Genomic DNA, 25,273 nt, shown 5'->3' with positions numbered 1-25,273 from the left:
TAGGGATTTCAAGCTATGACCAACAAATACGTTGAGAAGATTTGTTAGCGTGGTGGGCTGGCCTGGATTGGGTTGCCATTAGACCCAAACATGTTTGGGAGCCTGGATGTTGGGCCAGACTTTGGTTTGTTTTATTGGCCAGTAAAACACGTCCTAACGACTGTCTTGTCATCAATAGGATCATCTTTATCGTGAAGCAAATTTTGTCATATTGATTCTTGAATCTTATCTTTCCATATATTTTTATTTCAATCACACTCATCTTTCTGTCTATTTTGTAAATACTAAATATGTTATTTCTTTTAGCAATTTTATAAAAAATATCATTTTAACTTAATAGGTATTTTATGATTATATAACACTTATAATGTGTTTCTTTACTTCATCCACATTGATTTTATTCGATGATTTACATCGTTATCATTATCTCAATCTTTATAAATTATTGATCGAAAATAGTGAAAGCTCTCTCTTTTTTATATCTCTTGACCTTTGAATCTTACAATCCCTTCATCTATGTTTTTACTTTTACTAAATTTACATTCTATATACTCTATTTTAGTCTTACTTAATAGAAAGCCGTTTGATTCTAGTGTGTCCCATTAGATTTCTAACTTGGCAATGCAATCTCCATTTAAAAAAAAAAAAACTTTATTCCTATTTCATTTTTCTTCTTAGAGTGCGTGCTTGGATGATTTTATTTTCATTATTTTTTTAAATTAAAATTTGTAAAATTATAATTATAACTAGAAAAAGTGAAAATTTAAACATCGTACATAAGCTAATAGTAAGAAGAATAAGCTGATATTTTAAGCTGGAACAAGCAAACCCCAAGAGTCATGACCTGAACAAAACAGCTTTAGAGAGCTAGGGCAGGAAGCATTACAGTTTAGCAACCAAACCAAATCAACTTGACCTTGAAAGATAAAATATGACAATTTTAGTTTTTGGCCTAAAATGCTAATCTCAACATTCTTAATTGGGTGTCATCTTCATGAGAGAGAGAGAGAGAGAGAGAGAGAGAGAAAGTATATGAATAATAAACATCAATATTAACTCTAAGATTAAAATCTCGTCTATGCATAAAAAAGGAGTCTATTAATGTTCTTGATAGTAAAAAGGTAATTATAATAAAGTAGAGCTCATATGTAGTTGCTGGGACTCCTCCATGACACGCCATAAAATACTTCTTAGTATATTTCATAATATTACACCTCTATGTCTTTCTCTCTCATCATATTACTTGTTAGTGATAGAAGACCCGGGTTATTTCTGGATATGTTCACATTAATCTCATAAGTTACAAGAATGGAGCCAACAGTATCCGATCTCTACAAGAAAATTCTCTCTGTCTGTGTAATAATTTTGTTTTTATATCTCTACAAGCACATAAAATATTACAACCAGTTGATATAAAAAATAAAAAATAAAAAAATAAAAATTATTAGTTTATAACCAGTTTCCATGCATTAATAGAAATGTATAGTTTTTTTTTTTTTTTTTTTTAGAGAATAATAGAAATGTATAGTTGATCAGCAATTTCAGATCCAAAGTTTGAGAGAGATAGGGAAATAAAAAGAAAGGACCAAATTTTGAAGTAGTTGATCATACATACATTAAAATAGTATCAAATTGCAAGTGCCAGCAAGCAGCGTGTACTATGACAAAGTTCCAACCATTAATGCCATAAACATAGGGGACCAATGTCACTGGTCAATCGAATAAATATTCATAACATGATATTGATAGTGCCATTCCCCCCACACACTTGTTTCTCCGCTTACGGTAATTTCCTTTCTACTACTATATTTTATATTCATTATAGTATTTCCCGAATATTATTAGGTATTAAACATCAATCTCTTTCATGGGTCTGGAATATTAAATTTAGCTAGCAAAAAAATTGGCCATGCATAAATGCTCCATTAACATGCACATGATCTTGTTCCCTCTTTCAACATAGCCATGAAACATCTTCCAATTAATACGTGGTCTCACACTCATTAAATAATAGCCCTTAAAATTCAAAATTACTTTTAAGAAAAGGAGCATGCATGACACAAAGAATTTCATAAATAATTGAAGGAATAAAATAACACACAAGAACTTACAGGCAACAGACACATTATTATGCTGCTTCTTATTCTTTAATTTTTTTTTTTTATTATAAGAGCAAGCCATTGATACTAAATAAACAAGCAGGACAAAGTCAAGCCAAGCCTTGGCACATACTAATAAGAGAGTTATATCATTGTTTGAGTTCACAAATACTTACTCAAATATCTTCCACACTAATATATAATCAGACCATATATAATGATGCAGAAAACAAACACCCACAAATCCTGCTCAATCCATCTACGCGCTTTTGGGTATCCTTGCTTTGTTTTTGCAATGACTGCTACCAGATCAAAGGAGCAGGCTGTGGAGTTTACTATAGTTTAGCTTCTGTTCTTGCATTTCTCCATGGCTCTTGGCGCTGAAACAGATTCATGACAAATCAGAGATGAGGAAATTAAGCATAAGAAGAAACCAATTTAGTGGCACCCAAAAAAACAAGACCAAATTTAATTAAGAAGTTTGGTAAACTAATTGAGCTACCCTTTAAGAAATTAAGATTAATTAGAGTATGTCTTTTCCATGACATTTTTAGTTTTAAAGATATATATATACTAACCGAGTCCAATTGCCTCTGTTCCTTTCATTATGCGTACACGCTTGCATGAATCAACAAACATCCTGGTTCAAGTAGAGGAAAATTAACACAATTACATAATATTTATTTAAAAGTACTGATTTTTGATAATTTAATAATTGGAGGAGGGATGATTTGAATTTTGCATGTCTTCATTAGAAATACCAAGAGATATCAACTAGTTAAACTACATGACTCTTGGCAAGATAAGTAATGTTTTAGAAACTATGCATATGCAAATAAGCTAATGAAGAATGAAAAACTTACTCCCATGGAACATCGCCAACAAGCATCCAGTCACCGTCCTTGTCTTCATAAGTTGGAACATAATCAGAACTATGCAAAAGATCCATAAGCTTGCTCTCATTCATGAAATCTTTCATTCCTTGGGATCCACAAGTTCCTTATTCAATTAAAAACCATTAATCAATAAATTCTGCACTTTCTAATAAAAGACAAAGAAAAGAAATTAATGACAAGATGCCTTGATAATTCAACTTTCTCAAATCATGAAAATTCACATTTGTATATCATACATGATACATACAGAAGAATTTGATGTGCTTACCAATAGTGAAGGAACTGAACATTTTTCCTAAGGCATCAGAGAGCTCTTGGTAACTCTGGTACATCTTTAAGTCTACTTTACGAAGATAAGGTGCTCCATCCACGCTAACCTTCACAAAGGCTGCATTGCCACTAGCCTTCTCACTCTCCTCGGAGCTGCCCTTTTGGACAGCCAGTATATTCTTTCGGAAAGATCGAACCGGTGGCCAACCCACAACTTGTGCCCTAAATTTCCACGTGGTTAAACTATATATAATACCGTTTGAGCTTTCTTTTACGGCTTAATTAACAAACTTTAATTAGGTCTTTAATGGAGTTCAAAGACGGAGGAAAGCAACTATTTCTTTCTTTTCTTCCATTTTCTCGGGATTTATAGAACATTGGGGTATCAATGATTACTTGGTACCATTACAGAAGATTCAAAAGTGCTTTGCACAAGATCTATATTACTTTGTTATCATTAAACCCATAAAAAGAATTAGTTACTCAATAGTTAATCATTACTCTCACCTTTACTATTTTATTGTGGAGATCACAATGGAAATCTTTGTAACTCACCTTTACTATTTTCCTTATTTTTTTTTCATGTAAATCTATGGAGGGAAAAAAAGAATATAACCTCCAAAATGATAGCAAAATGATTAATGTTAACTTAAAGAGAATTGGGAGGAAACATAAAACTTACAAAGAAAAAAATGAAAAAGAAATATATATTTCCCTTAATTAAAGAGGCATCTCTAATTAAGCGGTATAAGAAGATTATTTACAACAAAATTTTCTCAATTATTTTTAACAATCTAATAATTGTGACTTGTGAAAGAGATATTTAAATCTTAAATACCGCTTTTAAATATACTAAAAAGAATTTGAACTTTTTTTCAACTTCAAAAGAAACAACTTACATATATATATATATATATATATATATATATACAGCCTTTAGTGAAGTTTATTCATCACTTCCTATAAAAGTCACGAAAATTTGTTGAGCTCGTAAAATTCATTTTATTTTCATTTTTCTATTTCCACCTTCCTCAAGATTCAAAGCCCATCATGTATAAGCTCTTCCTTCCCTAACTCACCCCAGACTCCAATGTAAAAATATGCTTAACCTAATCCTATTCATGACATAACTACACATGTACTAACATGTATATATGTATAAATACATAAATAAATAAATAAATAGAAAACAAACAAACAAACAAAGAAGCTTAGAATAAAATCACAAAGAAAGAATGTATATAAGCAGCTTACTTAGCTGGAGGCTTGGCTGGATCAGTGGCAAGAAGGTTCTTCTCTTTCTGAAGGGTGTTTGCTTTCTCATTCAAATTCATCCCAGCAGCAGTAGCTTCCTTTGAAGAAAGATTAAGCTTCAAATCCACAGTAGTAGTGGTATCAGTCTGAGAAAAACCTCTCTTCCTTGCCACCTCACCTTCACTTCCTCCAGTATTTCCTGGCAACCCTAGCCTCAACTCTGTCTCTTCAAAACCCATCTTCTTCTCCTTCTTGGACCCAACTTCCATGAATTTTCTTTTCACTCTCTATATAAAAACAAAAAAAAGAAGAAGAAGAAACAGTGTGTGTGTGTGTGTTTCTTATATTTTCTCTCTCTAAGCAAAATTCAGTGCTTTGTTTCTTTGTGATAATAATAGTGGGGGTGGGGGTGGGGGTACGTTAGCTCTTAGCTTATAGGGGAGGTGAGAGAAGGAAGGAAGGGTAGTGTTTGGGCATTGTTGGGTATTAATAGAAGCATGGATGGGTTGCACTGTCTTTTGCATTTTGGAAACTGTGATGGTGACACATGGCAGGGATAGGTGACGACAGGGTGATGTTAGTTTCCTATAATATACATGGTTGTTCATTGATGTGTGAATGAGGACACACACACACACTCATCTTGCCTTCGCTTCGCTTCGCTGCTCTCTCTTCTCTTCTCTTCTCATTTTTTAATTTACTATTACTACTAGCTACCACATTTTCTCTTTTTTCTTTAATATTAGATCCACATGCATGGTTTTCAATTTTGTTCTCAAACCATACAGGGCTATTATTATTAATGGCTAGCTGTTTTAAAACAGCACATGTTAACTAAAATGCTTTCTCCTTCTCCTTCTCATATTATTGCTCTTTTATTTTATTTTGAAAAAAATAAAAATAAAAGGAGAGATATCAATGGAGACCATGTTAATAAATTTTAACTTATTATTTATTTTATTTGAAAATTTAATACTCTTTTTCATTAATTTTCTTTAGCTTATTCAACTTATTTGGTTGGTATAGAGCTTTTAAAAACTTTATTTTTTTAGATAGAATTAAATTTTTTTCGAACATTTTTTTTACGTAAAATAAATCAATATATAAGAACAAACCATGATAGACCAGCATTATGTAAAAGTTGGTTTTTAACTTACACTTTAATTTGTAGACTTAAGATCCTACATGTGATTTTTCACTGAGCACCGAGATGAGTGCTTCGGAGTTCTTGTAATGTGGGCTAATTAGGAAAGCACATATGAGGCACTACTTTTTCCCAATAGATATAATATAATTTGCCTAGAATTCCATGACCCACATTGGATCAGTAGGTCTCATGCATAACTCAAGATCTCTTAGCAAGTGGACATTGGAGACTTTAGAAAATGATTTCAAAAAGATTTGGAATCACCTTGGAAATTCTTTTTGGGGTACCATCTCTCTCCTTACTCTCTTCCTTTTTCTTTTTCTTTTTTCTATGTGCTTTTTAGTCCTTATTTTTCAGAATTTATGAAAAAGTTTTTTATTTTATTTTTAGATATTATAGGATTTGAAACCTATAAAGCCTACTACATGATGACATATTTACCATTAGATAAAAATATCAATTATTTTTTGTTGGTGTAAGAGGAATTTAAATCTGAGTCCTTTATAAGTTGAACTGACTAGAACCCATATTTTCACTTATTATTCAAATACATGTATCAACATTAGTTTTCCTAGACGCATAATTTCATATTAATGTTACTTAACGAACTATAAATTGGACCATGCATCATAAGAAGCCCAATAATTATAATTTTGATTGATACGATAGAATTTGAAATCTATAATATCTGTTTTATAGTAATTACTCTTTACCATCAAATCAAAACACTCAATAATTATTGATAAGTGGCGATTCTTCATGTTATACATGAGAATGTTTGTTGAAGATTGTTTGCAATATAAGCAATCATATATATGGTCCCTAATAAATATATTTAGAATTATTCTTTTATCGTAGTTAGAGTACAATCAAAACTTATCATTTGAATTCATTTGGAGACGGGCACGTTTATTTAGTGATATCTAATTCATGTTGTGGCACCATATCAGTTATCCCTAATGATGATCACGCTATCAATTTTGAACCAGACATTGCGTGGTCCATAACAAGCAGCTATATTGTTTGGAATTTGCATTACTAAGTGTGTACTTTTTCATTATTTTTGGGCCATATGTCATGATTTCATCAACTAATCAGAGAATTGGCGCTGATTTCTCTGATTAGTTGATGAAATCATGACATATGGCCCAAAAATAATGAAAAAGTACACACTTAGTTCGAACAACTTAGCAAATAATTTCCCAGCCAAAAGGAGAGAAAAAAAGGTTTTTTTTTGGTGCTTAGGAAAAAAAAGTAGCTTAATTATTGGTTCTCATCCTATCCATGTGTCTAGAATCAATCATGCTAGTTGAAAATCTACCCCGGGGGTAGTGTTGAATTAAATTAAGCAAAGGGAGATTTTGCATATTATTAGTGAAATCATCCATCTATTGGACTTTGAGGAGTGAAAGCAGAGGATAAATATACAAAGAAAATTGAGAAACAGATTGACATTAGGGTTTCAGTGAACTACATAATTCGTATGTCATTTTGTGATCAATGTTGATCTGATTTACATTTGTTTGATTGCTATGGACATATGATTTTGATAACTTTCAATTCATTGTGGGTTCCGGCCATGTATAGTTAAACTTGTAAAGTTTTTTTTTTTTTTTAAAAGGACTTAGGTGATCGAATTGACGAATTCCACTAATATGAAAAAAAATCAATTGGTGTTTTGACATGATGGTAAAAACAATCATCATATAGCAGATACTATAAGTTCAAATTCTATTGTATCTATAATTAAAAAAAAAAATTCAACCGATTAATATTTATTATTGTCAAATCATGATTTTTACCCAGCCCCTCTCCCCTCTCACAATGCTTAATTTGCATGTTTTTTTTTTTCAAACATACATATATAAATAAAATACCTAATTCTAATTCATACAACGTTCTCTCCTCCTTTAAGAGCAAAATGTAGGATAATGTTTTGACTTATTCATTTGGATTAGCTTTTTATTAAAAAGATTATTGTTTCCTTATTTGTTTAAAGTTAATAAAGTTGTGCCTATAAAAAAAAATGAATCCTTATAAAATTGTTCACAAGTAAATAAGTTAATAAACTAATAGAAAAAGAAAAAAAAAATCCAAATGCACTCTAAGTACCATTAATTTGAAATTTATGTTTAGACCGATAGTTTTACCAATTTTAATAACTTAATTCAATTGTGATCCAGGGTAGTTAAATGACACAAGTTCTAGTCTTCCAAATTAATAAATAAATACAATCACAATCACACGAGAGATAAGAATTGCTTACGAAGTGAAAACCCTTGTATAAGATACTTCCAAGGTAAAAAAAAAAACTCCAAGGGCCAAGCCCTCAAAACAAAATCTACTATAAAATGTTGTTGCGGTACAAACTATCACATGATACCTCTTAAATAAAGATAGACACAGTATCCATTCGCAACAACAAATTTCCACTTTGATGCATTTTAATATTTTATGTGATCCAGTTCTCAAACGATCGTTGCTTGTAGACAATAGATCAATCTATTGGCTACTACAAAAGTTTCTTAAAGATTTGATGATACCTCATAAATGTAGATAGACACAGTATCCATTCTTGTGCTAGCAACAACAAATTTCCATTTTGGTGCATTTTATGTGATCCAATTCCCAAATGATCGTTGCATGTTGACAGTATATCAATCTATCGGCTACTCCAAAAGCTTCTTAAAGATTTGATGGCGTCTTTGTGTTTTCGTGATCAAGGTCCAACATACAGAAAGTAGGGTTGAAAGAGGCTGGAACAAAAATTACCTCCCATGATGTTCAATTGAAGAGGCTGGAAGACTATGGAACTCTTTCTCTTTAGGTGTTCTCTCTATTTTTGGCATTTTTGCAGTTGTCTTCCTTTGTTGTGATTAAGGTTAAGTTTTGGTTGAAATTAAAAGTAGGGTTTAGGGTTGAGGTAGCTACGGAAACAATCATGGAAAGCAAGATCGGTTTTTGTTCCATAGTAGGGTTCACTCGATCAAGTCACAAGTGAGTCTCTAACAAGACTTTCTGTCCAAATTCCAATTTCACTCGACCGATCATAGGATTTTGCTCAACTGAGATCTTCAGTCTTGTACAAGCTACAAAAGTTTCAATCTTTAACCCAAATGATACCAATACCAATTACAATGCTCATACCCCAAAATTACAATATATTTTTTTCATAGAATTAGGCAACACTAAAAAAAAATCTAACACTGTTTTTGCTATAAAGACCAGGACAGTTGTGCCTTTATCTTTGTAACCTGAATTTACACACATCAATGTGATTATTATGCCCTCTTTCTTTTTTCTTTTTCTTTTGTTTCCTTTTTGATCTTTTACATGCATGCTTATTAGACACACAGGAAATAATTATTACAAGGATGACTTACACCATAGTGCTAAAGAAACATGCTAAAAGTGTATGTTGGCTTGTTTCCCATATATTGCATGCTAGCTATATGCTACAAATTGCTCCCCAAAAGAGTTTGTGGGAAGTGGAAACAAAAGCAGAATGATGTGCAATTATTTGACAGCCACGGTCTTAACTGTTGGTTGTTAGGACATGCAAATATGATGTGTGGTGTTGATCCATGCGACGTTGCCCCCATATTAATTTGCACGTACACATGGTTGCCGCGTTCAACACTTTGCAAAATGCCCCCATTAAAACCAACTTGGAGGATCAGAAAAAAATAAATAAATAAATAAAAATTGAGCATTGCGTCCAAGGATTTCTAAGCTAAGCACTTGTCAATGCAAAGACGATACGCGAATGGAAAAAGAGATAGAAGACAATAACTCATGTTTAGTGAATCGACCATTGTGGGGTGGATTCAATACTATTTTGGTCTTTTACAATCGAATAAATCCAATATACAATCAAACTCAAATTTGAAGAGCTTGTATTTAGTGCGTTCGAACACTGTGAGGTGACATTTATTAATTCCTACACAAGAATAAAAGCATATTTTGCTGTCTATGAATGTGAAAATCGTTTGTTATGGTCATAGATGTTACTAGATTTGAGTGTTGTTTTAAAGTTGGCCTGCCCATTCCCATGACGAATCTTATAAGTAAAAAAAAAAAGAAAAAAAAAGGAAGAAGAAGAAGAAGAAGAAAATTCATATGTTTTGATCAGACGCTAGCTCAAGCATATTTTGGTATCCCATCATGCACAGAAGCCATGCGTGACCCATTATTTGGGTGCTCTATAAACTCCGGATCCTTCCTCTTCATTTTTTAGTCACCAATTTCTCATATAAGTCCCTAGGCGCGGCGCCCTTTGATTCTCTCAGCCTTCTTTAAGCCATTATAGATTTTTGTTGCAGTGGAATTGAGGATCAAAGAGATAGGAATATTGCGGAGGCGAGTCAAATTAAGCATTTAAAATTGTTCATTTAATTTAATTTTCAACTCGAGTTGAGTTCAAGTTTATCATCAAACTAGATTGAAACATTCAAGTTTGATTCAATTTTTTATTGAACAAGCTTGAATTTATTCATGAGCTATTTAATTATTTTATTCTTTACTCATATAGTTAAAACTATGATATAAATATATATTATCAACAAAACTATGATATCAAAGATTTGTTGACAATATATATTAGGGGTTGGCTTAATGTTTCTTAATGCCTCATTGTATTCATGAGATCCTGAGTTCGAAACCACTTGCTAGCATCTTAGAGCCATCCTCATGGGATTTTTCCTTACAATAACTTGGTATGTGTGAGATGAAGAGACTACATACACCCAAAAGAATAGTTAGATACTCGAAGAGGTTTAGACACTCTTGTTTGTAAAAAAAATAAACAATATTTAATAAAACCATACTAAGTTTACCATGTCATCAAAACTCATTCGAGCTGGGGTTCTCTCTCTCTTTAATTGCTAAGACGCATATACCCACGCAGACAATGGTAGCTATGAGGAGTTGAACTTGTGATCGATCTCTAGGGACCTGAGCAGCTAGCTAGTTGGTTTTTAGAGGAGTGGGGTGGAGAATGAGTGGGACCTCATGACTGCAAGAAGGCATGTGATAAGATTCAATGGGTAAGGGGGTTGTGGCCTGTGGGGGCCCAAGAAGTGGCCATGTGAAATTGTTGGGTGTGTCACCTAGGTCTCCAACCCTACCCCATGTGCGCCGCTGCAGGGCATCCCACTCATGACCCTCCCCTTTCTTTATTTTTCTACTCTTTAACTCTTAAGTCTATATATGAATCTCTCTATGTATGTAAACACATTCATTATATTAATTAATCCTTCTAATGTTTCAAAATAAAATTAAAAAACTTCCTTCAAAACCTCCCACAGTAGTATTGTATTCTTTACTAGCTGACTTAGTCAGAGGCTTAGAGATCTTCTCAAATGAAGATCTGCAACTTTTGAGTACTAAGATCACCTATGTATATAAACATTTTGACATTTGGTTTCCATACAAGAAAATCAGAGTTTTGGTCTCTAGCTAGCATCATGCCCATCTCACTCCCTTCCCGACGATAAAATGAGAACTACAAAATAATAAGCCAAAATTGTCAGAGATCATGATTATTATCCAATGATCAAAATTTTTTTTTTTTTTTTTCTGTGTTAGAAAATAATAGTTCAATGATTATTGATCAGAGATATTGCTATTGTATTATTGGGCGGTGGTCATATAGATTATTAATAAATGTAAAAACTATAGGTCAAATGGTCTCAAATTTAGGGCTTAGGAGAACTCAATTAGAAAGTGGTCAAGAAAATGTTAAACAAGTTGTAGATTCTTTGTGCTCTAAATAAAGGTGTAAAACTTCTAAGCTGCAAATTAATCTGACGCTAATTTCTGCCCATATCTCATTTTAATGCTTCGAGAGCGGATCGATCCTTTTTGTGAATCGCACTGTATAGTCAATTGGTAGTGCACTTTCATTGTGCTCGATGACAAAGTGAAAAATCCATCCACTTTAACCCAAAAGTAGCATAGGTATTAACATAAACTTTATCAGAAAGTTAAGGATTTCATGCATAAAAAGTGTCAGAAAGACAATAAAGAAATTATAAATGAAACCATAAATCAAGAAGAGGATATTCATATTATTATATATAATGAGAAGATGATCAGTAAAACAAAGAAAAGATATCGCCAATTTCACATTAAAGGTTAAATTTTATAAATAAGTTTCTTTTAATGTACAAATAAACATAATTAGCATGCTCTTAACTAGACCAAATTTATAAGTTTTTTTTAGAGCTGACAAAAATTCAAAAAGGAACCTCTAGTAGCAATAAATTTAAGTAAAGATGTTTAATTGTATATATAATTGAATTTATGTTTAAATTTGTTCATACATATTTAATTAAGGGATTATAAACTAGTTTCGTGTTAACATTTCTTCACATGTATTTAGAATTTCCATTCATTTTTCCTCCATCTGCAGTAGGTTCAAACTTGAGAAGCATGAAGCAACTTAGGTGATTGGGTTCTCTAGCACGTTACACATGCGACATGTACAATTATAGCAATTGGAATATTGGATCCACCCGGTCGCATTTTGCAGATTCCCAAAGCTAATAATTCACGATGATCATGGGAATTAAATCTTCCAAATGTAAAATCTTCTCCGATATCCTTGCAAAGATTACTGTCCATAAACTAGATGATCAATCAATCTAGTCTTTTGAATACTTTCCTGGACATATTGTTGGGCTAATCATATTTTGGTCTCAAATATATGATTTGCAACCCACTTGTACAAAATTTTATTACATAAGTACATAGCAATACTTAAAAAACAACTACCATAAAAATGATGATTAATTAAATTCATAGGAATGTAGCCAGGAAGCATTCTGTTGCTTCCACCAGAAATTATGTTATCTGGCTATGGGGACAAAGTCCTTAAGTTATGTCTGATTAATTAACAAAGTGATTCATCAATGAAATTTTAACTACATAGTCCTAAAAGTTGTCTGATTAATTAACAAAGCAAAGCATCAAATCTCATTTTGAATGAACATTCAACTGTAATAGATGAACATCCCTTTCAAGCAGCCGAGTATTTTTGGGTCGACAATTTTTCTTGCAATAGAAAAAGATCCATGATAAAAATTAAAAACTAAAATTGTGGCAAGACTTGCCCTTTCACCCAAGAAGTAACGGGCCCAAGTACGTAGCCCATATTGTACATTATCTACGCGTGTGAACTTTGGGCTTGATCATAGCATCTCAGGGGGGCCTATATCCAAAATTATTGCCCGTACGAAGAGGACAGCTATATTTGATCACCGATCTTGACCCCCAACCCCTAGAAAGAGAGAGAGAGAGTGGCCCCCTAGGTCTACGTGCTCAATCTAATATAAGAGCTCAACTGCTCATGAAGTTCACGTAGATTGACGACATTCAAAATTAAAATGAATTTTCATTTGGGGTTTAACTCAATCTGGTTGCATTATAACACTTAAATAGTCATACAACCTAACTTAACCTAACCAGCTATATATAAGTAAAAATATAATTACTAGAATCTGAATCCGTATGTGCTATATATAATTCAATGAAAGCTACCTGTATTGAATTATATTGGCCCATTGGTGTCTGATATGCCACTACAAGAATTCAAATCTTTTTAGTGCGCAATTAATGCAATTGTCAAAGGTGATGTCCTATCAACTTGATTGGATTTAAAAGACTTTGAGCCAGCTCCTCAACCCCCCTAAAGGCTAAAACACAAGCAAGAGGCTATCTATCTTATACATTTTAAAATGCATTACCTCTTTCATTGCAATATGACGCATTTTACGTATTATGAAATATGATCGATGCATATACTATGAAAAATATGATAATATATGCCGAATATATATGAGATAATTATTACTAAAACATATGAAAACAAAGACTTAGAACTCAAAATTTTCTGGAGAGCACTAGAAGGTAACGAATTTAGCAAATAAATGATCCTAGCTATATGCATGTTGCCTTAGATTCCCTGTATGATACGTACGTACGTATATACGATGCATGTTATTAGGAATAGGACAAGAAGGTGCATGGCATGTGCATGGCTTGCATGCATATATACACGGCCAGAGTAAACAATCAGACCAGGCACCAACCATGATTAACCATGCATGGGGAAACAAGAAAGAAAGCGACGTGAGCAAGTCCGGACTTGCTCTTCGTTCTCTTCTGGTTCAATCTAGGCGCTTCTCCTCCATCCCAAACTAGCTTTACAGTCCAAAAGTCCAATACATTTGCACTCACGTGTGCTTTGTCTTTGAACCCCACATTATTTCCCCATCATAAATTAGCACTCACACGTGTGGACGTCGGTATGATGCGTGCATGTATTCCTGTCTTCTTCACTTCTCCCTTGCATTTAATATGCATAAAGTTGTGAGTCCTATCAACTGTACTCCTTCTTGATTGCCTTTGGGATTTTCACCGTCTTCTTAATTTGTTTTTTTAGAAGAAAAAACCCGAGTACTTTGTGATATTGTTAAAAAAAAATGAAGTTGGACCAAGTTTTTCGAACTTGTTTAGTTTAGAAGTTGTACTCATGCCCTACTCGAGCTCACCCGATCGAACATGTTAATTGTGACTAGGGTTTGAAAACTATTTACTAGTACGTAGTAATCACGCTTAAGCTTGATTAGTTTACTTGAATCTAGGGCTTGGCTTGCATTAAATAAGAACTAAACAAGCTCAAGTGAACAGCTTGAACTTTTCCAAAGATTGGGCTTCATTAATTAGTCCCAACATTTAGGGTTTTTTTTTTTTTTTTTTTTTTTTTTAAGAGAGAGTTTCAACTATGACGTTCCTCCTAATGATAAATCTTTATTATTAGATTAAAACATCAATCGATTTTTGGTATAGGCAGGATTAATCCCCAAATTTCTTATTCAACCATCAGAGACTTTATCAGTTAAACTAACTGAAACCTATCAAACGGTTTTCTTAATGAGTGCTTAATGACATAAGTTAAAGAAATACTAAATACTAGATTATGAGCTGCAATGTATTATTTTATGAAAAGAAAAATACATTCATCAATAATTCATTGGTTTGTACACCCAAATTCATTATAGCTATACATGTTTTCTTGATGTTTATGCGCAATTTAACCTAATTTATTTGTTGGAAAAAAAAAGGAAGCAAAAATCCCTTGATCGTTTATTTAACGGAGAATATATGTAAAAAATTTGAAATCCAGCTTGTCGTTATTCATATTTGTTTCCAAAATAAATGTGGTGTTCCTTCAGGTAATGCAAAAGCTATTTGGAACAAGGAGGGATCCCATGGAGTGGGGTAAGGAAGGGTTGCATATAAATGAAATTGGCATACACGTACAGACAATTAAGACCATCAATTAATTCTTTAATTCAATCTTGTTGGGAAAAAAAGGTGCTGGACCATTTGTGCTTGTGGTCCATACAAGATAAGTGAGCTGGGTTCATAAAAGAATGCCGACTGTGTACGTGGTTTAATTACAAGAATGGTGACACTTAAATTTGTCCATTGTTCCTCTTTCCTTTTGCATGCATATCACCTATATATGAGTTGTTTTTTGTTGTGTAGTATTTGGTTTGTGGATATGTTTTGGGATTCATAAAACAGACAATAGTTGTTTAATTTGAGTCTATAGGTACACCGGCAACGGCAAAACCAGTGCCCCATTATCGAAAGGGTCTGTTAAGAAAACCAGCCCAAAAGTTGGGCTGGCAAATTGCTGATTTCCCTTTCTTTTTATTTTTTACGCGTTAATATTTTTGTTGATTGGAACCAATTAATCTAGCTATAGCAAATATATAAATATCATTTGCAAAATCTTACAAACCTTGATGGGCATATTAATATGTATATGGCTTCTAATAATGCTTTTAAAGTTATAATTGTAGAAAGCAAAGAGAAAAAGTAGGGTTATGAACTCATGATATAATAATCACATTCAGGTTCTGCGCTCCTAAACAAACTCAGACTTGTTTAGAATTCTCTGGATAATTACGTCTTGGGCTTATAATGCTAGAATGGGTTCAAATCCTAATCCTTGCAATAGACCCAATTTTGAATTTTCAGAGTAGTAATTACAACCAGTCCCATCCAACATAAGTACTTGGCATAATCAATCCTATCCATGAAAACAATTGCCCCCCATGCGACAAGCATCTAGTTTCTAGTAATAATTTTTTCATTTGACAACGTACGTGCGTGTTTGGTTAATTTCAATTCCGTATTCATCAATATTTCATTTGTTCAGTTTGACAAAAACAAACATTTTAACCCAATTAGCATTGGTAATGCCAGAGATCTAGAGGTATATATGTTAAGATCACTCCAACAAGTTGACATCAGAAGAAGGTATGTCATATATGCTTCCTTCATCTTACAACATATACATTCTACACGATTATGAAGATAATTATATGTGATCATTTTTGAGAGACATGATAACTTTTAATGTAATAATTAAGTGCAAGATGCGTGTTTTACCATAATTAGAACTACTGCTATGACCCATTTAACCTAGGACTTACAAGTTACAACTGCAGATTACAAAGAAAATTAATGATATTTTTATTACAACAACTATTATCTTTCTACGTTAAAGGCGATATACATGTTTTCTGTGTTGATCAGTAACAATCAGTGCATTCTAACAGAGATGCACAGCCTGCCATTGCACAAGGTTTGATAAATACATTACAACTGCCCATGCCAACTTTGAATCTCATTGATTAATAGATGTCACAGCCAAATACACGATTTGTGGATGAAACTCTCGGAAGTTACAATCAAATTTCCCTACCACAAATTTGTACCAAAGCTTATTTTAAATTTGCATTGTTAACACACAAACCCATTCAGCCTTAATGTACACTCTTGGACCACAATTACGTTAACCAATTCTCTTCATTCTTCATTTCTTTGCACCCACCATGGATTACATACTAAAAGAATGAACAAATCCTCATATGTTTTGCAACAAAATTGTTGGTGATGGAGCTTTTGATGTATGCTAGCTAGCCATAAATATTAATGTGGCCCAACCACCTCTTAAGGAAAGGAAAATGAAATTGATGTCTTTCTAAACACATTACGCCCCTAAAAGCATAAATCAAGACTTACACTCTTGTTTATTCCATCTGACCCATATTATTGATTCTCTATTTCATTTTGGAATATTTTAAAATATAATCCTTTTTAAAAATTCGATGCATACAATATTGATAAATTTCTTAGGTTTGAATTTACTTTATTTAAAAAGCTAGGATCCCTTTTACTAGTTAAATTAGAAGAATAGTTTTTCAAAAAAAAAAACCTTAGAAGAATAGTTTTGAAACCTTACAGTATGTTTGAGAGTTTATAGGTTTCTATCATATAACTTAAGGAATTTTTTCTTTCATTTCTGATTAACTATGTTATTGTTCAATTTCTAATATATTTATGATTTTTTTTAAAAAAAAAATTTACATGTAAATTTCAATTAAATTGTACATCGCATAGGCTTACTAGCTACTAGTCCTATTATGAAACTTATGTCTATGTCCCTACAAGTTGGTGAAATTTGATAGACATGCCTGCTTAATGGTACTACCTAGACAAGGATAAAAGCTTTTCAATATATAATCAAACCTTTCCTAGGGAGCCAGTTGTGTGACTTTCCTCAATAAAATTTCCAACTCTTGTAAGTAATTTAGTGTTTCTTGAATTAGTTATAAAATAAAAATAAAATAAAATAACTTATTTGTTTATGTATATCTTTTGAAGCTTCACTTTTTTTAATTACAATTTATATTTTTTTCTAACGAAAACAAGCCAATCCTAACGCTTACTATGTAGAGAACATAAAGGAAAAAGTTTGAAATAATTCAATCCAAGCACTTATTTATCCACTTAGTATTCCATTCCAATTTTATGAGATGCCTTCAAAGTTCAAAGATACATTAATATTGTTAAAATTAATTATCCACTCCAAATACTCTTTCTTTCTTTTTCTTTTCTTTTTTGGATAAACGATAATATTTTCACTAGAAGCACTTTTTAATTCGGCTTGGCTTTACCAAATATGCGCTCACAGATTCATGTGCTTTCTAAAGTGCCCACATGTTGATGATGAAATCCACTTACAATCTTTTGGATACTTTATCTTTTCCTTTCAAATATAATATCTTAATTAGTTATTGATTATAGTCAACTACCCAAATACGAGTATATGACACTTATGGTTAAGTCTCCTATTGAACCCTAAAAAAAAATATATATTAATATATACTTATTATTAAGAAAATTTTAAGATGTAGAGAGAAATGATGGCTAAGGTGATTTAATAATTATTTTATAAATTTGGCATATGAATTTTTCTCTTATAATATGTGGATCTCACATTTTGTGAGGCCCATATATTATAAGAGATTATTTATAAATGGGATACATAAATAAAAATCTCTCGTTCATTATTTATATTTCATTTTATATTCAAAGTTATCGCATTTTGTAATATGTTGCTTTATCTTTTTTTTTTTAATATCAAAATATAAAATAGCAATAAGACACACACACACATATATATATATATTTATTTATTTATTTATTGGATCACTAAGAGAAAAATAGATGATATTTTTTTTTCTTAGGATGATGGGGTCACCATGGAACATGAATCCCACATGTCATGCACCCACAGGCCAATGAATTAACACAAAGGTCCTACTAATCTAAACCCACATGGCCATGCCTTACCAATCAACCACATCCACGTGGGGACCCCCTTGTGCCACATGCAAGGTCTGTCCCTTTCCATCCTCGTGATCCAACGCTCCTGGATTCACTCCTCAAACCCCATCTTGAAACCCCAATCTCAGCCGTCCAATCCTGGTCCACGGTCTTCAATACCATCGGCTGTGCTTGTCCCCTCCATGTCCCCTTCTCATTGAGCATCAAACTCCATGCTGCTCCTCATATCACCAACAACCATATCTCTACCTGTTCTAAACTTGCCCCAATCTCTCTCCACTCCTTGTCTCAACGCCTTCTACTACGTGTCCTCCTCTCATTGGTCATTGGTTCAGCTTGTGTGCGATGGCAAAGTCATGCTATCTTTTCTCATGTGGGAAAGTTCATGCACCAAAAGAATAAGTCACCTAGATGTTGTCCCTCCCTAATAATGACCCTCTATATAATTGTTATGCTAACCCAATCTTTCTTCATCAACCCAAGGTTTCTCAATTGGTTCAACTTTATTTGGAAAATACAACAACTCATTGGAATATTCACCATCATTTCTCTCGTTCAATCTCTTACAGACCAAGCCAGTCAAGGTGGTCCATAATTTTTTGTAGCAAAAATGGAAAGGTCAGTGAGTTATGGGGGTAATGATCTTAATCTTGAGGCAACTGAGCTAAGATTAGGGTTGCCCGGGAGTGATGAGCATGAGAAACAATCATCTCCTAGTGCAAGGACTAGTAATAAGAGAGCTTCACCTGAGGTGGCCGAGGAGTCAAGTTCTTTGAGTAATTCAAACGTATCTGATGCTAGAAATGGTGACCAAGATAGTGCCCCTCCAGCCAAGTAAGTAATCATGAAACTGAAATAAATTCATTACAGAACAGTATGCAAAAATAAATAAATGTTAGTTTTGATCATACAAATAGTATAAGTTAGTTTTTATGTGTAAATTTACTTCAATGTGCTAACTTGATATGTGTTGGTTAATGATGGCAGGGCACAAGTAGTGGGGTGGCCACCAATTAGATCTTACAGGAGAAATAGCTTCCAACAAAAGAAAACTGAGGCTGATGGTGCTGGGATGTATGTGAAAGTAAGCATGGATGGAGCTCCTTATCTAAGGAAGGTTGATCTCAAGGTCTACAAGAGCTATCCAGAGCTCCTCAAGGCCTTGGAAAACATGTTCAAGCTCACAATAGGTAAGAATTTATTTACATTCTTGTACCACAAGGATGATGCTTTTTGCAGTATTACTATTACATGTTATAAATTCTGACTGTGTTTTGGATCTAAATTTTTCAGGTGAGTATTCAGAAAGGGAAGGCTACAATGGATCTGACTTTGCTCCTACTTATGAAGATAAAGATGGCGATTGGATGCTGGTTGGAGATGTTCCATGGGAGTAAGTTCTCTCTCTATTAGCCCTTGAGTAATGTCGGGACACAAAAATTTTCACATCTAATCTTGTGGCAAAATATGATTGGAGCAATATCTCTTTAAAATGGGTCAACTACTTATTAGGACCAATTTCAACATGACATTTCAACAAATATGAAATTTTTTTTATCTTTAGACTTATTGACCTTTGAGTTGTAAAGAGTTTGACCTTTATATCCTTCTCCAAACTGACAAAGCTCTCTCTTTTTACTGCAGTATGTTCATTTCCACCTGCAAGAGACTGAGAATCATGAAGGGGTCAGAAGCTAGAGGTTTGGGTTCTTTATGAAACCCACAAAAGACAACCACCCAAAAAGAGGAAGGTGTCTTGGAAGTGAAATTGATTGGCTAGGGATCTCCAAGAAGTTTGGTATCTGACAGAAAGACACAAAATTGGTCAGACTTATTCAGTGCTGGGATCAGCCTCAGCGGTTTTAGTCTTTTATTAGTTTTCCAAAACAGTACTTTCCTAAAAGCAAAGCTAGGAAAAAGAAAATACAGCAATTGAGCTCCAACTGTACAGAGGATTAAATGCTTCATTAGTTCATTTTGTCCCACAATATGGTTATGTATCAATATGATTATAGAAAGGCAAAAATACATAAATTTTCTGTTTTATGTGTACTAGTGAAAACTAAAATTTAGAAACAAATTACATGTTATTGTTTATTAATATTCTTACCATATATGTAATGTGGAAAAGATGCTAGCCTCATACCTTCAACATAAATTGTTGGCATCAGATCAAGCAAATGACAGTAATTATATATGTCCAACCATCATCATCCTTCTGGAATTATGAAATTTGGGTGATCATTTGTGTAATAATTTAGCAAAATTCAACAAAGATTTGATAAACTAAGCTCTCTGTAAGGACAATTAGAAGCATAATTGGTAAGAAGTTTTGTTTTGTGTTTTTAACATTGGGAATTTTTTTTTTTTTTTTTTTTTTTGAAATTCACAAATCCTGTTTGGTTGTTATAAGCGAAATAAGCTTGACAGTCCTCAGATCTGAATAATTTGACACAAATGTTAAATATGGGATTATCAAATGAGTCACTTCCTATCATCGATACCTGCAGCCTGAGAACTGATTTTTTATTTTATTTTATAATTTCTGTTTTATGTAGGTAATTTTGAGTTATGCACCGAATACATATGGTCAAATACAATCAGTAGACTTACAATCATAAGAGGAAAGAACCACCACGCAACAGACTAGCTAATTACATATTTAACTATGCACTACCAATATCCTAATAAACAAATCTATACCAAAGCACTCCAACAAAGAAAGGCAATAACAAACTCAAGAAGAGCAAGATAGATAGTACCTGAAAGGCTGAAACTCTCCCATGAACTAGATTAATTTCTTGTCGACACAAATTGCACAATTAAATAGTGATCAAAGCAACATCATTTTCACATAAAATTACTACAGACGTTATTTTTATCATACAGTAATCACAATCTATCATCTCAACAATTGTATGATCACCAAGCCCAAAAGTGGGGCATATTGGATTTGCTTCATAATGAGCCAATCCGCCATCCCCACATGTCCAAGGCATAGCAAAATAATAAGAAAAGAAAGATAAAAAGATGTGTAAGAGAGAAAGCATGTAGCCATTAGTTGTGGTCCACGTGTCCAAGATAGTAGGTAAAAGCAATAGCAAGATTAGTCAATGACCATTACAGCTACAATAACAAATCACAGCTACATACTACAGGTTTTGGGAATACTACAATAGAGGGCAGCTTGTTCAAAAGCATTATTTCGTGTAGTACAAGCATAAGCACACTTGTCAAAGAAGCACCATATGCATGTGGTCCCATTTTATCAAGACTCTACCTTGTCCTTCTCTAATGAAAAGGCGACACTTTACCCATTGGAAAAGTGATACATGCCTATTTCCTTTTCTCTTTCTCCATTGTAACCATTTTCAGAAAATAGTGGAACATTCGACTAGCTTGTACTCGTGATTTTCTCCCTCTCCCAACATAGAGAGTTTCCACGTTAAAAAAACTTGTGTATATTTCTCTTACAATTTTACTCTCATGTTCTTCATTTTCTTACAAACACAAAAACATCATTTTTAACAAAGATGATGTTTAAATGTATTGTTAAGGTTTTAGAGATCTTTTTCAAAATAATCTCAAAAATCTAACTTGAATGTACAACAATCATGAAAAAAGTTACAAAATTTGTTGTGTCCCTAAACTTACTGAACACAATTTCTTCCTTCCACTTCCAAAGAAACTGTGCTTAACGGGACAAAAGTTTTCAGTAATCATCCACTACCAGATGAAGAATTATCAATAGAAGCCACTAACTTGACTTGAATTTCAATAACTCAAACTGGGCCTGTAGATTACACATAACCCACATCTCTTGTCTTCCCAAAAAACTTCAAAGTTTTTGGGCAGGGCTTAATCCCTTCTGAGATCATTTCTTTATAAACCTTCAAGGCTTCCTCACGAAACCCTGATTGAAGTAGCAAATGGTCCCATTATAAAGCATATGCATTCAGAATAAACCCCAACTTTTTCACTTCTTTTCAAGTGCTATTGGAGCTTGTCCAACCCCACCATTTTACGTTATTGGGTCCATGGTCCGAAAGCCCACTACATTATATTGTTTCAATTTTTCGTTGTTTTTCTTATTTGAGAAGCATATATTGTTTCAAATTATAGTATACCAGGATTCCTACCTTTACTACATGTGACTAGGATTGTATTTAGGATTATTCTTCTTATACTTCTGAGCTTGGTACGCAACAATACAATATTTTTTCTCTTCTTTTGTTATAAATAATCAAAAAAGTTTTTCAAGGATCTGTTTTTTTGTACACTTTTTCGTCAAATCCAACACTATACATATGAACCATACCTATACGAAACTACAAGAAATTATTTGGTACACTTAGGGATAACATCAGTTCATATCAAATTGTCTTTAATCCATTAAGAGAATGTCATTTGTATTGTTGGAATAAAAGGCCAAAGGACGTAAAGCCTATTGTACTTACTTGTAGCAAACTCTATTTTACTTATATACCACTCATATGTGTGTATATAGAGACAATCTCTTTTATAATTTGATATAAATTGTGAAAGAGATTGTCAAAAGCTTTCCTCAATTGGCATCTCTTGATTTCTCCAATAAAAACATCTAGAATTCAAATCTCCTTTTTCTCAATATAATTATTAAATTATACAAATAATGACTATTCATTCTCAATTCTCACATGTAGTATTAATTTGTTGAGTCAAATCTAAGGGTTTTCAAGTTTTCATTTCAAAACCCACAAAAATGTACTAGTTTTTATTTATTTGTTTATTTTTAAAATCCTTTGAGTTTGGATAAATTAACTTCTTTGCTTGTGAATTAGAAATAAGTTAACTTATTTGTTTATTTGCTTAAAGCAAATTGTTTTTTGAATCTCATTTTAAGTAAATGAGCTACCAAAAAATAATGTAGCTTATCCAAACCAACATACGACGTACACAAAACCTTTAAATCAATGTGGGAGAGTAAGAAATTCTACCATGTGAAGCATTCTTTGAGATTCTCTTTATTTAGAATTTCATCTCAATAGAGTAAATGCATATATTGATTAGTTATAGTTGTGCATTAGTTATTTATTTTAATTAAAATTATATGATTAATTTTATAAATTTTATAAAAGAAACTATTTTTATTAGCGAAATTTATATATATCATTGATACCAAGGCAAACAACTTAGAGGGCCAGTCCAAAAATGCATAGACAAGCTAATTACATATTCAAATATTCTATACGAGATCAATTCATGATTTTTTTTAATGAAAAATAATATATTATTAGTTTCCCTTTCTTTTCTTTTTTTGATAAAGAATAAACAATTATTAGTTTTCCTTATGCGCACTGTGCATGCATTGAAAGACCAAAATTCTTGGTGGAACTAGACAAAATGATCAATAGTGACTAAAAGTGTTCAATATGTAAATTTGAGAGACTAATAGTGTATTTTGTCTTAATCCTATTACACCATTGGTCTTTAGGTCAATGGACAATTTTTTTTTTTTTTTAAATGTTTTTAAAGAAGATGTGTAGAGTTTGAATCCCCCTACTTAAGATGTACAATAAATTAAAATCCTATTTTGAATGCAATTATAAAAAAGATTCAGCAAATGAATAAACGAAGGACCGAGGGCATGTTTAGTCAATACCTCGACACCCTCTTGGATGGCTAAGTGTTATCGTCAAATTGAACTGTCTTTATCACAAAACCTACCGAGATTACCACGATTGAAAAAAGAGAAAACAAATTTCTATTATATAAGATGACCAATGACCAAGAAAAAGTTACATGACCAATGACCAAGAAAAGTAGAAAAGGTAATATAACTTTAAAAAATAGAGTAATTGCATGCGATATATACGGATCTAATGAATTATTTAACACTATGGCAAGCAACTTGGAGGGCCACCCCAAAAATGCATAGACATGTTAACTACCTGTATTTACGGTTTTTTTTTTTTTTTTTTTAGGAAAATGTATTTACAGATTCATAATTTCTATATAGGATCCAATTCGTTATTTGTTATATTAGTTCTCCTTATGAGATTTTTTTTTTTTTTTGGATAACACTTATGAGCAATATGCATGCTAACAAAGTCCAGAATTAATTACGGATGCAAAAAAAAAAAAAAAAAAAAAAAAAAAAAGATTGAGCAAATAAATAAATGACCAACTAATGTGCATGTTGGGTCAACGCCCTTTTGAAGGCCAAGCTTTTTTCTCTACCCTTTAGGAAGGCTAAGCTTAATGGTCTAATTGAACAACTTTCTCAAAAAACCTACTCAATGCTTGAAGACTTTGAAATTTTAAATTGAAGTGAAGTATACTTTGAATGGATTGAAGACTACGTTCTGATGCATAGAAATCAGCATATACATAGTAAATGATGCAAAGAACAGAGTCTCTATAAAAAGATACAAAGAACAGTCTCTATAAAAAGGGAGGTGGAAGGCCTAATGTTGTATACATGCATACAGAGAAAATTGCTTCAACAGTCTCTATATATAGCCCTATCCACAGTCCACCCAAGTTAGACAAAATTGCTTCAACATTATAGCTCATATGCTAGCCTAGATCTCTTAATTCTTTTTCCTTTTTCTTTTTTTGGTTTCTCACGAGATGTCTGGGCCAGTTTAGGCGCACCTCAACTAATTCTCACTCGTGGTAGAAGCCTGCCGCTTAAAATTTCTTATTCAACAACCAAGAAACGCTACCGATTATTGAATATTCTTTTCTTTCCCTTTTTATTTATTGTTCATTGATACTAATATTTATTCCTTGTATACTGACGTGGCATTTCTTTACAAGTAAAAAATATATAGTGAAAAGACTGAAAAGTAATTGATTCACACTCTGTATTGCACCCAAATTCTTATTCAACAGACCCATAATAAGAAGCAAGCATC

At 32.6% G+C, this 25,273-nt stretch overlaps 2 protein-coding genes across 2 annotated transcripts; one reads left to right on the top strand and one right to left on the bottom strand.

Annotated features, from left to right (window-relative positions):
* Positions 1-2,107: 2,107 nt before the first annotated feature.
* Positions 2,108-4,975, bottom strand: LOC115972225 (auxin-induced protein AUX28-like). The gene is made up of 5 exons (XM_031092437.1): positions 4,520-4,975; positions 3,264-3,487; positions 2,963-3,098; positions 2,678-2,739; positions 2,108-2,479 (listed from the first exon to the last, which is right to left on the bottom strand). The coding sequence occupies exons 1-5, from the start codon at positions 4,786-4,788 to the stop codon at positions 2,442-2,444; spliced, it is 729 nt and encodes a 242-aa protein (XP_030948297.1). The 5' UTR covers positions 4,789-4,975; the 3' UTR covers positions 2,108-2,441.
* Positions 4,976-18,834: 13,859 nt separating this feature from the next.
* LOC115970021 (auxin-induced protein 22D-like) lies at positions 18,835-20,395 on the top strand. The gene is made up of 4 exons (XM_031089676.1): positions 18,835-19,208; positions 19,362-19,564; positions 19,668-19,767; positions 20,019-20,395. Exons 1-4 carry the CDS (start codon positions 18,985-18,987, stop codon positions 20,089-20,091), a joined length of 600 nt encoding a protein of 199 aa, XP_030945536.1. The 5' UTR covers positions 18,835-18,984; the 3' UTR covers positions 20,092-20,395.
* The last annotated feature ends 4,878 nt before the right edge of the window (positions 20,396-25,273 follow it).

The sequence above is a fragment of the Quercus lobata genome, chromosome 12 (genome assembly GCF_001633185.2).
Source record: "Quercus lobata isolate SW786 chromosome 12, ValleyOak3.0 Primary Assembly, whole genome shotgun sequence".
Lineage (NCBI taxonomy): Eukaryota > Viridiplantae > Streptophyta > Magnoliopsida > Fagales > Fagaceae > Quercus > Quercus lobata.
The sequence above is the reverse complement of the archived record's forward strand: the minus strand, read 5'-3'. Positions and strand labels throughout refer to the sequence as shown.